General features: G+C 37.6%; 1 protein-coding gene across 1 annotated transcript in view; it reads left to right on the top strand.

Annotated features, from left to right (window-relative positions):
* Window positions 1–15,112, top strand: part of MYBPC1 (myosin binding protein C1) — an 81,386-nt gene that overhangs the window by 64,105 nt on the left and 2,169 nt on the right. Inside the window, exons 25-30 of the mRNA XM_039878300.1 lie at window positions 1,148–1,236; window positions 3,787–3,982; window positions 6,208–6,347; window positions 8,976–9,135; window positions 10,587–10,723; window positions 12,371–12,557. Of these exons, the coding sequence (XP_039734234.1) occupies window positions 1,148–1,236; window positions 3,787–3,982; window positions 6,208–6,347; window positions 8,976–9,135; window positions 10,587–10,723; window positions 12,371–12,557 (909 nt within the window). The remainder of the gene's footprint in view (window positions 1–1,147; window positions 1,237–3,786; window positions 3,983–6,207; window positions 6,348–8,975; window positions 9,136–10,586; window positions 10,724–12,370; window positions 12,558–15,112) is intronic.

The raw sequence follows: 15,112 nt of genomic DNA, 5'->3' as shown, positions 1-15,112 counted from the left end.
CATAAAGTTAGGTACTTAGAGGATATCTAGGTTCCCTTCTAACCCCAACGTTTGGTCATTGTCATCATCATCATTATCATCTCTAAAGTTTACTGAGCACTTACTATTCTTAGCCATTATGCTAAATGCTTTATGTGGATAACCTTATTTAACCCTCACAATAATCTTACAAATTAGATGCTGTTATCATCCTGATTTTACAGAACAGGAGTCTGAAAAAGGATCTACTATGTGTCCGATCTAGGACTCAAACCCAGCTCTCTGACTGCAGTCCATGCTTGTAAGCAGAGCATAGACACTCAAGGCTGACTCTAGGCTCTAATCCTGCCAGTGTTGCCAAGAGCGATTTACTTAAACTCCTAAACTTCAGTTCTTTATCATAAAGTAAAAGCGATACCTAGCCCCTAAGGGGGATGTGAGGTTTAAATTGGCCTTTTCATGAAAAGCATTTAGCCCAGTTTCTGTCACGTACTGAGCACTCAAGTGATGAGACCTGCTTCATCCCTGTGAGCCTTTGACTTCCTGCTCCTAATGGGTTTTCAGCAACATATTCTAGCATCTTCATGGTGTTTAATTAATGAACATTAATATACAGTAGGCTAGGGTTGCCTATCATGTATTTCACTGCAGTCACATAGGGAGAAAGTTACTATCAAATTCCAACAGAATTACCCAAATAGCAGATTTTAGGTGCTAAAACTTTTTTGTTTGTTTTCTTTTGTTTTTCTGGTAAAAAAAAAAAAAGAAAAAAAGGCGGTCCTACTAGCTAATGTGGTGTCTATAAATTTTTATAGAGTGTTCATTGGAGAATATTCTCACTGTTGGGAACTGAAAACTAGGTCCCAAGAGAAAATTTGGTGTTTGTCTATGCAGTTGCTTTAGGCTAATAACAACAATAAAAACAGGAAGTTGCAGTAAAATCAGAGAGGTCAAGGATAAATTTCGTTGTGTTAAACTGTTAAAACATCTCTTTGAAGAAAACATTTGGAACCAAAATTATATAATCCGTTAGTGGCACAGCTAAGATTTTACTGCAGAGACACCAGCACCATGATACCCAGTGAGCGTCACGCCAGTATGTGCACGTAAGGCTACTTCCAGTGTAATATACTGATCACAATATTGTGCTATTTTGCTCTCTACCCAGAGGCTCCAAAGATTCGCATCCCAAGGCACCTGAAGCAAACCTACATCCGTAGAGTTGGAGAAGCCGTCAACCTGGTTATACCTTTTCAGGTAATAATTCAGGGGTCACTCATTTTTTCTTTCTAGTGCTGGGGTGTTTAAGAAGCAGGGTCAGGATTTCCTCAGAGGGAGATAGGTAAACAATGGAAGAGATTTGGGGGGGCGATAATTTCTTGCTGTAAAAGTAGAGAAATCCATAAAACTCTTGTAGATTTTCCTTCTCCATGAGACAAATGAGATCTAGTCTTGCCTGAAGCTCAGGGACTGTGGTGGGGCAGGGAAGAAGCATTGGGGAGATACCGAAACAAGAAATGCTTGAAGATGCTTTCTGGTCCTAAACATCTATAAAACTGACCTTCATTTGGAGTGACGTTCTTAGTATAACAGTCAGGAAAACAACATGGGCTTGCTTCCCACAATTACCCCAAACCAAACTAAATTCCAATAAGGGAGGATAACTGAGATCTGATATCTCTATGCCACGAATTGAAATACGTGAACATTGCTAAATCATTACTCCAGCAAAAGAATCTGCTGTTTACAAGATTAACCAGGCTTTTCCTGCAATAATCAGTTTCAGACACACACACGTGTGTGCGCGTGCACACACACACACACACACACACACACACACACACACAGGCTGCACCACCGCACCCTTACTCGCCTGACTCCTTTTTTGCCTCTAGACAGCACTGTTTAAGAGAACTTTCTGCGATGAAGAAAATGTTCCATATGTGTGCTGTGCAGTATCGTAGCCGCCAGCCACTGGCTATGAAACACTTGAAATGTGCATCCAGGAATTAGTGCCATTTAAAAATTTTCCATAATTATAATTAATTTGAGTTTAAATAGTCACATGTAGCTATTATATCACACAGCATAGCCTTAGAATTAGAATTTAGGTCCCTGCACACATTCGAACACACACACACACACGTGTGCACATGCACACACACACACACACACACACGGAGTTCATTCAAACCCAGGGTCCCCATGAAAACCAAGCTAACTGGACAGTCAGTTCAGGCCATCCTCAATGCTCTCAGGCCCACACCTTAGAAGAGGCAGTTATCTTCTGCATACACAGTGCGTGAAATCAGAATGAAAGCCAAGGAGGATGAGAGTGTAAACACAGCAGAGGAGGAAGAAGATGACCAGGCAAGTTCCTCCCTCTTCTCTTCTCCCACTGCCTCAAATAAAACCAGGAGGTGGGACAAGGCTAGCACTCAGGACTTACCTCCAGCCCTGGACCGGGGCTGCTGAATCATTTCTACCACTAGGGTTCATCCCTAGTGGTCTGGGAGAGGGAAGAGCATGAGAACAGGGACCTTATGGGTATGGCAACCCAGGGGTTGCTCAGCTGTCTGGAAGCAGGTGACAAGACTGTGCCACGTTTGCATATTTGTGTAACCTCTAGAGTTCTCATAAACATTTTCTCATTTGATTCTAAGAAACACCTGGTGAGGCAGGAAAGGCAGATTTCCTTATCCCCTCTTGAGAAGGGAATAAGCTGACATTCAGAGAAGTTAGATGACTTGCCTCGGGTCGCAAGTAAATGGTAGTGCCAAGAGCAGAGTCTATATCTCCTGACACTTAATCCAGTGTCTTTTTTCTCTCCATATGTTATCAGAGAACTCATTTTTTCCCCCAAGTAGCTAATAGCTTATTGTACATTTAAGAAAATTAGATCTGGAACTGTTTTTCCATATCCTTAACAATATTGTTCTCTACTTCCCACATGCAGGTCTGAACACACCCAACCATTCTTCAAGCTCTGTGGGCAGGAGTTTGATGTGTATCTCTTACGTTCCTTATCGTAACTTATCAACAAATCACATTAGGAACCTATAGAAAGGCAGAATCTCACCTGATCTAATTAATGCGTGGTTTCTGTCTGCAGAGTGGCCTGGGTGCTCAGGAATCCTAGGAAGTTCCTTTGTAATATAAACTGAAACTCATGTCCTTGAATGAGGTTATAATTTCCCAAATATAGTTTCGGCAGTTAGAGCAGAGAGAGAATCACAGACAAGTCTGAAATCAACAGCACGGCTGGAATAATCATTAACACTTAGATGGAATAATCATTAACACTTAGATGATATTAATAAAACTGATGCACAGAGAGTTTAAGTAACTTTCCCAAGGTCACATAGCTATTCAGTGGTGGAGTCAGGATCCAAATACAGATTCCAGGGCCCCAGAGCCCATGGTCTTAACCAATATGCTGTATTGTGCAGGCTTTGGAGCTAGAGAGACCTGGATGTAAATACCTGGTTCCAGCGCTCACTTAGTTGCAAGGCCTTGGGCAAATCATTTAACTCCTTATCCAAAAAACAATGATAATGATACTATCTTAATAGGAAGATTAAGGAAAATAATAAACTTCACATACCTAGCGTAGTGCCTTGTACACAGAACATAATCAAGGCAATAGCGAGTATTACTGTTACTGCTATACTCACCCACCACCGGACTGTTTTCCAACCTTGCCTAGGGTGGGGGAAGCCACTGTTATTATTTGTAATGCTGGAAAAAAAAAAATCTTAATACAATCTGATTTCCCTTCTCCTCTACTTTTTCTGTCTTTCTTTTTAGGGAAAACCAAGACCAGAATTAATTTGGAAGAAAGATGGTGCAGAAATTGATAAGAACCAAATAAACATTCGCAACTCTGAGACTGATACAATCATATTTATCAGAAAAGCAGAGAGGAGCCACTCCGGGAAATATGATCTGCAAGTCAAAGTGGAAAAATTCACGGAAAGCGCATCTATCGATATCCAGATTGTCGGTAGGTTTGGAAGCAGGAACTAGAATATTCTGTCCAAACAGTACATTTGGGTTAATTGTCCTTCTCATTAAGTCTAGAGTAAGAATTTGTGTTAGTCTGGCTCTACATAAAATTCTTTTTTTCATCAAAGATAAATTAGTAAGATTTGTTACCATTTCAAAATAATGTTTCACCGAGTAAAGGACTAATCATGGGAGATTTAGGGCATATATATTACAGAAAATTAATGTTTATACTTTTTAGTGAAAACCATCTGCACTGCCCTACAATCCAATTCTCTCCAACTCCATTTCTCAACTCCTTGTTGATAAAACTATTTCCTGTATTGAATTCAAATTTTTTGTTGCATAAAAAACTTATAGATTCTAGACATAGATTAACATGCTTCTTACTACACCTAAAATTTGCTAAGAATAAAATTTTAATGAAGAATGTTTTTTTTTTTTCAATGTAAGGAAGATATACCTGAACAAACTTAAACAGTTAAACACTAAATTGATTGATATTGCAGGGCGTGTTATATACTTACCTGTCCAAATAATAAGGTTAGTTCTTACTTCTGTCCAGTGAGGAAACAGAGGGAAGATCCCTTACAGATGGGCCCCTGTCACTTGAATGTTCTATTAGTTTTGCGATGTCGAGAATAAATTTAAGAGCAGAGCAGGGGAAGCCTTGTTTCCGGTCAGTTTTATTATTATATTTCAGCATATTTTCTGAAACTAGAGATTTTCTCACCACAGGAGCAACTTCCTGTGGCAAGGCTTTTCTTGGGTGGAAGTTCATGGGCTTTAAACTAAGTACTTCTTTCCCACTGATTAAACCATTTTTCATTTTTGTTAAGTTGAGCAGAGGGTGGAGTATTAGTCTGTGCCCTTGGATCTGGCCTGGCTCCATTCTAACGGAAACCCCATGGAAGGATCTGGAAAAGCACTTCCCTCTAAAGCACAGGGAAGGACCTTTTATTTTTCTACTTGGCCATGTAGTTATTTTGCCAGGTAGTTATATGTGCCTGGCACATCCCTTGCAGACTCAGACTATTTAATAGTAACAGTCATTATTCTAATTATTTTATTAATCCAAATATATGTGTCTGCCATGACAGCGAAAATCTAGCAATGTCATTTACTGTCAGGGAGCAAGTGTTTAACAAATCAGTGTGATCTTTGAAGACAAAGTAGACTTGGGTGCAGCTTGGACTGGGACCAGATGGCTGTCTGTAGGACGGGTTGGTGAAAACAGGAGCTAGAAAACTGTAGTTGAAGAAACTCGTTGTTGGTGGTAGTGGAAAGAAAGGGAAAGTTATTACTGTAGTTTCCCCCACAGACCCATAAAGACAGCTTGTTAAATGGCATTTAAAAGAGAGAAAAACATTACCAGAAAGCATGCTAGAGTTTGCTTAGAATTGCATTTTAATACCTAAAAAGTATTGCAGGGCAGAAAGAGAGATATTTGCACTGAGAAGGATAGTAGAAGGATAGTGAACTTTCTCTGAAAATTAAGAAATACTATGTAAATATATAATGCGATTATTGTCCTTCCTTGCACCTCTGTGCACCACTTGGGGGTTGGGTGGGGGAGGCAGGTCCTGCCAATCAAGACTTAGTTTTCTTGACTCTTTGGCCTTCATGAACATAACTGCAATTTACTGGAAGATCAGAGGTCACACAAATTCATGTCATACAGAAAGTAAAGTGAAAAGACCATTTTCTCATGAATGCACTTTACTTACATAAAATGGAAACACTTGATAAATACAAATAAATCTTGGAGGGGGAGTTGGCAGAGTGATTAAAAATAAATTTTCCTCACACCCATTATAGGTGCCTTTAGGGTGCAACAGGGAACTCACTCACAGGCTGTGGGATCAGGGCCTCTCGCCAAAAGCCAGAATTGCTCAGCCGTGTGGGCTCTAAATTTCAAGTTCAGCATTAGTTTACATTTCCAATTAGGCAGGGTAAGCCTTGTGAGTCAATGCCAGTAGCCAGCCCCTGGAGGGATGGTTAATAGGGTTTGAAGTTTCATTAAAATTTTGTTTTCAAAAGTTTTTTCTTTCCATGAAGGCAAAAGTCAAGAGTTTCCAGATAAGCTTAGCTGGAGTGCATTTTACTTCTCTGAAGTTAAGAAATGTGGGTAGAAATGCAGGGAAGAGAAGGACATTTTAACATATCCTCTTATAAAAGGGTATTAGTTGGGAAGGAAAATCACACCATGATTTCATCCCATAGACCGTCCAGGGCCACCCCAAATTGTGAAGATTGAGGACGTCTGGGGAGAGAATGTTGCTCTCACATGGACACCACCAAAGGATGATGGAAATGCAGCCATTACAGGGTACACGATCCAGAAGGCTGACAAGAAGAGCATGGTAATGTCTGGCTTTCTCTGGTTCAGCAGCAGCAAAATCACATTTCAGTAGAAGGGGGAGGCGTGAGGTCCTCTCTTATGAGGAACCCATGCGGAGTGCGGAGAAGTGACACAGCCCAGCAAAAAGGGTAAGGTCTTTGGAGCCACAGAGATTTGGACTTGAATCCCAACATTGACACTTAAGACCACTTGTACGTGGACAATCCTTTAACCTCTTTGATCTCCATCTTCTTCATCTATAAAGTAGGGACATGAACACTTACTTTGTTTGGTTATCATGAGGCTAAAATGATATAAAGCAGCTGGCACAATGCTCAATAGAATTCAATAAATTCATTCATTCAACAAATACTAACTCATTCTGGATTCTGACTCAGATTTACACCCGTGCATCTCTTTCCCTTTGTAAAATAAATGTTGGATAGTATGGACAAAAAGATACCAGTTAGAAAAGAATGATTCTAAAGGGAACAGCATGTGCAAAGTTCCTGAGGGAAGGAGCTTAGGGTGTTCAAGAAGCAACCCAATTGGAATATGAACTATTATTACTCATATTTTATAGATGAGGAAACAAAGGCTCATAAAATATAAATGACTTGCTCAAGATCACCAGATTCTAAATGTTAAAGTGTCGGTCCTCCTGAATCAGAATCCATCTAATACACCCACTACTGACCTGTGTGTAAGTGAATGAATGAATAAATGAATGTTTGGACACAAAATGGCATAGAGCCACTTTTCACTCTTATAGGAAGAGTAAAACATAATACTGAATGATATTGATAAGAAGACTTTCGACACTTATACTAGTAGATCACAGTAAGAACTTAGATTACGAAATTACATAAGGTTAATAGATCAAGGAAAGAAAGTTGAGAAGGGCAGTTTAAGTAATAGAATGGATTTTAAGCCTCACCTTTCCATAAACTATTTCTAGCTTGTCTTTTTTTTTTTCTCCCCGGTGGGTGTTACATGGCAAAACAAAATTTGTCATGCAAGTTATAGCAACATCTTTCAGCTAAACCTGGACAACTTGAGAACTAGATCAATAGATTTCTTTGCAAGGGAAGTTCTGCTTATCTCGGATTTCTTTAGCAATGAAGGCTCTTCTTCGGACTTTGGTCCAGACACCAGAAGTGAGTCCAGAGGTACCATTTTTCCTTCAGGTGACACTCCATTCTTCTACCTCTATCATATTTGCCCAAATTTGTATTCATAGATACCTAGTAAAGTCCAGACGGACCAGGACTTTCCTGCTGCTTCATGTGACTGAGGTCTGCCTGGTGATAGGGGACGATCCCTGACCCCTGCATCCCTGTGTTTCTGTTGCATTTCAGCAGAGGCAGACCTATGGACCAGAAGATGCTCACTCTGCCCAGTGCGCTTCCCAGGAGATCACTATGCCATTGTCTCATTATGTCTATAGTTGCTGTTCTTCACTTAAATTCCTAGAGTCATTCATACCTTCCATGAACATCGTTCTCATTGTGTGTGCCAATATACTTATTTATGCATTCGTTCACTTATTATGTGTTGAGCACTGTGCTAGCTGCTGGATTTTTAAAAAAAAAAAGAAAAGAAAAAGAAAGAAAAAGAAAAGAAGGAAAACACAGCTCCTATTCTTAGAGCACTCAGTCTAAGCAAGAAGAAAGACATGAAACCAAATGATAAAAGAATATAATAAATGTTGAAATAAAAGTTTGTATAAGTGCTTTGGGAATAAAGGAGGGTATAAGTATATTTGTCTACTGTCTTAAAAATATACAAAATACATATACAATGATGGTCCTTAAAAGTTACAAGGAAAATCCTTTACAAACTTTTTGTCAGCAAATGTAGTTTTTCAATTAGTGGATTCTAGTGGTTGCAAGATAAACTTTGAAATCACTATTTTTCTTGGTATGATGAGGAAAAATTGAAAAAAAAATAATAGTTTTAGCTTCTCATTCATTCATTCAGTCTAATATTCAATAAACATTTATTTTTGCATAGTATCTACTATGTGCCAGGTCCTATGATAGGCACTGGGGATACAAGAGGTGAGAAGAAAAGTCTGTATTTACCATCATGATGTGTTCGTTCCAGTGATGGGCAGAGGTAGAGAATAAGCAAGTAAAACAGTAACTATATAATTTAAGGTACCAAGTTCTGTGAAGAAAACCTTAGCCAGCTTAAGGTGACAAAGTGTGACCAAAGTAGAGTAATGAAAGGAAAAGAATCTGTTAATAAAATTAAGCAAATTTGTTGAACGACATTAATTTTTATCTAGTGATTTAGCATCATCTTTTCCTCAGAATAGATATGTTGGCACTAAAATTCTATAATGACATTTTGTTTACAAAAGATAGGTAGACAGATAGATGATAGACTCTGTACAATTATAAAGAAAATATAAAGGTAATTGTTGACATCTAGGGTACATGATTGTAATGCATAGATGCAGATTAAATTATATAGTCAAGTATAGATCAATTATAAAGTGTTAAACAAATTAAATGTACATTATGATTACTCTCAGTGTAAAAATTGGTGCTATTTTTCTTTTAGCTAACGAAACATCTGTTATTTATTCTAATCAACAGTTGTGTATTTTAAGATGATTTTCCTCCAAAAAAAATCTTTTTTTCAGGAATGGTTCACTGTCATTGAGCATTATCACCGAACCAATGCCACCATTACTGAACTGGTCATAGGAAATGAATATTACTTCCGGATCTTTGCTGAAAACATGTGTGGCCTCAGTGAGGAAGCAACAATGACTAAAGAAAGTGCTGTGATTGCCAAGGATGGTGAGTTAGTAGTGGACTAGTAAAAGAGGGTTTTGGACCCAATTCCAGTGTGAGGGGTTTGGGAGAGTTTCCCCCATACCACCAAGCAATTCTCAGACACAAGCTGGGTGTTTTACAATTCAACTCAATTCTGACACTATCTACCTGGAGATAACATCAAATCCCACAGATTAGGAGCTCGGTCCCACAAGAATGCCCCCCAGACTTCCGCTTCAGATGCCAATTGCAAGTCCAGGTTGTCACTTGTGCTTCTAACCAATGGGCTATATAAATCATAGGTTCCAATGACCCCCTCCTTAGGTTCTGTTAATTTGCTAGAGCAGCTCACAGAACTCAGAGAAATGTTGTATTTACTAGATCACTGGTTTATTATAAAGGATTATGACTCAAGAACAGCCTGGTGGAAGATATGCATTGGGTAGGGTATGAAGAGCGGGCACCGAGTGTCCATGCTCTCAGAGCTCCACCACTGACCTAAAACCTCCATGTGTTCACCAATGGGAAGCTCTACGAACTCATGCTTTGGGGTTTTTATTACATAACCATGATCTATTAGATCTCCAGCCCCTCTCCCCTCCATGGAGGTCTGGGGGTGGGACCGAAAGTTCCAACCATTAATCACAAGGTTGGTTCCCCTGGCAACCGGCCACCATCTTTGCGTATAGTCCAAAAGTCATCTCAGAGACACTCTCACTGCTTAGGAAATTTCAAAGGTTTCAAGAGCTCTGTCCCCGAAATGGGGATGAAAATCAAATGCCTATTTCTTATTATAAAACACTATGTCACAACTGAACATCTGGAAACCTTGATTTTCAGTGACTAGAGAGGACTGAAGAAGAAGAGATGTGGTGAAAGGAAATAAGAAAATGATAAACACACATTTTTAAAATTATGGTAAAAATGTTTGAGTAAAATGTTAATTTTACAAGTAAAATTTTTAGAGGAAAATTATATTATTATTGCATTTTTAATATATAATCTTGAATTCATTCCAGCTTCTGGGGAGGAAGTATATAAATGGCCAAAATCACAGGGATGGGAAAAAGTAGACATTGACTTCTAGAGCTTGGGTTACTTTTATTCTTGTACACCTTCACTATAGCTACACATGAGACCCACGAAATGAGTGAAGCTGATTCCATTCCTATCATTTCATTTCTTCATGAACCACTGTCCTTAAAGCTCTTCCTCATTACTTTCACATTAAAATGCCATATGGATCAAAATACTCAGACATTGAATTCTTTTTAATATTTGTCTCAGTTTCAGATGACCATTCTGGCTCTCTGTCCCATGGGTGACTTGCTAGCCTTCAGAATGAATGCCGTATGGTGTTCACTCATGTTTTCACATGTTTTTCTAAGCTCAAGGATGTTTTATTCATGAGTAAAGTAGGCCAAGAATAATAGACTCTCAGGCAAATTTGGATATTTCTAATGCTTGCTTTTAAGGTAAAGTCTACAAAAATCCAGTGTATGAAGACTTTGATTTCACAGAGGCGCCCATGTTTACTCAGCCCTTGGTTAACACCTATGCTATAGCTGGCTACAATGCCACTCTGAACTGCAGTGTGAGAGGAAATCCTAAGGTACTATGTTTTATTTTTTTTAACACATTAGTTAAATTTAAGAATTAACCCCAAACTCTTTTTGTATGTGCCACATTATAAATGTAAGTAGTAATATAAGCTTACCCCCCAAGTGCTCTTTGTGTCGTTTTCTGAGATTGGGGGTTGTGGGGAAGTAGGGTGTTGATGGTAGATAATTAGATACACTATTTAAATGTAGTAGTAAAAAATGTTTATATTTCTTTACTAACTAAGGGATACCTTCTAAGGAAAAACCAAACTACCTATTTTAAAAATAATTGAGCGGTAAGGAGATAGATGGAAGTAATATTGTTCCACCTGACAAATTAGGTGTTAATATTGATTCATCACAATTAAAGTCAATAATGATACTATAATGCAAGGCAAAATTTAAAATGTGTTGTATTAAGGGTACAGAGTACTAGGAAGGGAAAAATTGCATCTAACTGAAGAGAGTCAGAAGGGTTTCAAGGTTCCACGTTGTTGGCATTTGAAAAGAACAGCAAATTAATGAATATTGTACATAGAGATATCTATCCTTGGGCGACACTGAGGGAAGGAGCCCAAGAGTTTGTAAAAATTGCAAACAATGGTGTTTTCCGGCCTATACCGTGAACAGAAATAGGGAAGTCAAAGAGAGAAGCCAAACTGAGGATGGGAGGAAGATGCTGGATTCATGTTTGATTGGAAGTGATGGTGGTATATCCAGGAGGGAAGGAACAGTAGGCAGAGGAGAGGTTCGCTGAAGCTTAGGAGAAAGGCCAGGGCTGTGACTCTCAGTTAGGGAGTCCCCAGGCATGGGGCTGCTACATTCCACCCAATGGAGTTGAAGCTCTAGAAAGGAACACCATTGAGAAAAGACGGTAGTGAGCAAAAAGCCAAGGACCAAGATGTGAGCCTCAGTAAATGCCTTCATTTGAAAGGTGGAAGAAGAAAGAAGACATTGTGAAAAAGAGAAGTGCCTCTCTAGAGTGCCTCTCTAGAGAAAGGCAAAATCATATAAGAGGTGGAGGAGGAAATGTGAAGGGTGTGCATTTACATAAGGAAGGAGAAGACAATATGAAAGGAGGAGTGGAAGGTCGGTGATGTCATATATAGTTCAGGCATCAAGGAGAATGGAGTCCCCTTCCTGGGTGATCGGGTTATAACGGATCTTGAATTAACTGGTTGGAAAATGATGGCGAATGCAGATGTCAGAGGACAGATTAAGTGGTAAGGAGGCATTAGCAGCCCACAGATAATTAGAAAAGAATATCAGGAAAACAAAGCGGAGAAAATAAGATGGTTATGACCCGTTTGGGGGCATCTTTGAAAAATGCTGAGCAATAATATATACTCCCTTGGATATGCTAACCTCGTGGACCTGTAGAGCAAACTGAGATGCAACTGAATCTGTTTGGGACGGTTGTCCCAGAGCTGTCCTCTGAACCATTCTGGCTTGCTTCTTCAGAACTGCTCATTTGCTCTCCTGCCAAGTGCTAAGTAGAATTTAATTTGAGAGAAACAGTGCTCAAGTGGAAGTGAATTCTTCTTAGATGTGCTTTCTTTCTAAGCCATGCTTTAAAATTCTGTCACTGGCTTCGATGGCCTATTAATATGCTAAATACAGATATGTTTTGACCTCACTGACTTCCTTATTAACTTCAGCCCAAAATAACCTGGATGAAAAACAAAGTTGCTATTGTGGATGACCCAAGATACAGGATGTTCAGCAATCAAGGGGTCTGTACTCTGGAGATTCGCAAGCCCAGCCCCTATGACGGAGGCACCTACTGCTGCAAAGCAGTCAATGACCTTGGGACAGTGGAGATCGAATGCAAACTGGAGGTGAAAGGTATGGCGTCCTAGATCTTAGGTGTAGGATAAAATGAAAGGAAGTCTCTTGATTATTGTCCTTACTGCAAAATCCAAATTGTTTGCCAAAATGTTCTGGATGGAGGAAGGGGGAAGAGAATTTGAGAAGACATTTTTACATTTTGCATTTACTCGTGATTTATTTGTGAAGGCTACTTGGTTATCTACATAGACTTATTTTTTCATCTCTTGCAATTCTTGTTAACTAAAGAAATATTAATTTCAATGGAATGCTGGTATGTGCACAGCACGGTGAGAATAAATAAAGTCGGGGGATATTACTTTGGTGATGTAGTTCATCTATAAATAGAATCCTAGTGCAAAAGTTTATCTAATGAAACTGCAATTAAGGAATTTACACTATTTCATTAGTTTACTATTTTCTGAAACTTTCAATATATATGGGTAAGTTTGTTAATTTAGTGTATAATATTACACATGCAGAATATAACATACACGTATTTTTATCAATTGCTTTTCAAATCTCATTAGAGAACTTCCATTTACAGGAATGCATTTAATTTATAGCAGTTTTCAGAAGTTTTGTAACCAAGAAAACATATAAGGATTAGTGTGGTAGAAAAGTCTCAGCATAATCTGTCATATTAATCAATTTTCGTATTAATTGAGTATATTTTTATACTGAAGTTTTTTCTTGACAATCAAAACCTACTTTGGGACACCATGAAAACTACAGTTGTCTGAGTCACTGTTAAGAAATAATAGATGAAATGATCCTAATGTCTTTTCTCTGTTCTTATTGTATTATATTGTCTTTCTGTGATAACCAAAGTCTTTTCCTACCTCTATAATGAAAAAAATTATGATCTAAAAGTCAGAAAGGTAATCTTGTAAATATCTAGTTAAGAAAAAACATCATAAATGCTTAGGATATTTATGTAAAGAAAAAGTTTTTTAATATCAATTTTAGTATAAAATAGTAAAGAAACTTTTTGAAAAAAATTTACTTTTATAACTAAAAAAAAAAAAACCAGTATTCTTTCTCTTATGATCTCTGTCTGTCTTCAGATAATACAGTATAGTAGATTTGCAATTGAGTAAGGGGAAATTTTTTGTTTGTTTTCTTCCCTCTCAAATAAAAAAAACATAATAATATTCATAAGAAACTTCAAACTTTACTTTGAGATAGTGCTTGCAAATTTATTATTTTAGCTGCTTATTAGCTTTAAATGCAGATTAAGGTCACAGTTGAAAATAAGTCTGGTTTCTAAATGCCTAGCCTTATTAGTTAGTTCCAAGGTATTGTTGATATTTATGTTTCAACATCAAAAAAAAAAAAAAAAAAAAGCCTAGTACTACTTCTGCGTGTTTTGAAAATAATTGAATGCTAATGCTATAAAATGATGATTTCATAAATGGTTCAACATTTGGGGTCTTCCATAGATGCTAATAATGTTAATTGTATAGATGATATATTATTTATAGTAATTGCATAGTGAATTCCATAGTAATTTAATTTAATAATATAAATAATGTATTCTAGTATATAAGTTCATAGTAAGATATCAATTGTAATATGTTGGTAATAGCTTTTGGTCCTAAAGTAAAGCCAAGATTATTTATCATCAGATTGTTATCTGGTAATAGGTGACTTGAATCAAGTTACGCTGTGAAAAATAAAGGTAAGAATGTCAACTGAGAATAAATAAATACTGGTACAAATATTCTAATTCTACAGTGATATATCAAGGAATAAATACCCCTGGACAACCAGAATTCCTGAAGGGGCAGCAACAGGTTTTATAAGTTCATGTTCCACTGGATATTTCTACTTTCTGTTCCATTCCTCTTACATGAAATCGTACTTTGCATGTAAAGCTTGACTTTCTCATTTGCTTTTAATTATATTTTTTAGCAGCTCATGGCATACGGTATTTATGCCATGAACAAGGAAGGCCAAATTATTCAAGGATATTAAGCACCACAGGTCCCCATAAACAAAGCCAGAAATCTACATTTGAAGATGACCTCATTTTAGATATAAGATTATCAAAACCTAGAAACCCATGGTATTTCTTTAATTTTTCCATATTTCATGTATAAAGAGATGGGATCTTCCTTTAAGATAGTTTAGTTTCCTTAGATTCACATTGAAATTCAGAAAACTGAACATTTTTAAGTTGCTAAATTGTAGAAAAAGTGTTTTGGACATTTTTGATGGGAAGAGGTCACAAATCAAAATAGATCCAATATTTGGAAACTTTCATATTTAATTTTCCAGTGAAAAATTCACCAGTAGAATATCTGTAACCTATTTAACTGTTGGACATTTTGGATATTTTCATGGAACCCAAATTGTAGGCCCCATTACTAAATGTATTAAGCAATAAATGTGTCTTATCATAAATGCATGATTCACCTCCATTTGGAAGAGTGAATTAAGAAGTTCTTTGGAGCTGAGTAAGCAACCTGATGTAAACTCTAATGACTTAGATCTATGTCTGAGTTTGCAGTATTTGCTGAGTCCCCAGAGGTAATGTCAGCTTTCAAAAGAGGAAAGAATTAGGGCTCTTC

This window comes from Pteropus medius, unplaced genomic scaffold (assembly GCF_902729225.1).
Source record: "Pteropus medius unplaced genomic scaffold, Ma_sr-lr_union100, whole genome shotgun sequence".
NCBI classification, from domain to species: domain Eukaryota; kingdom Metazoa; phylum Chordata; class Mammalia; order Chiroptera; family Pteropodidae; genus Pteropus; species Pteropus medius.
Note: the sequence above shows the minus strand (reverse complement) of the source record. Positions and strands in the feature narration are given on the sequence as shown.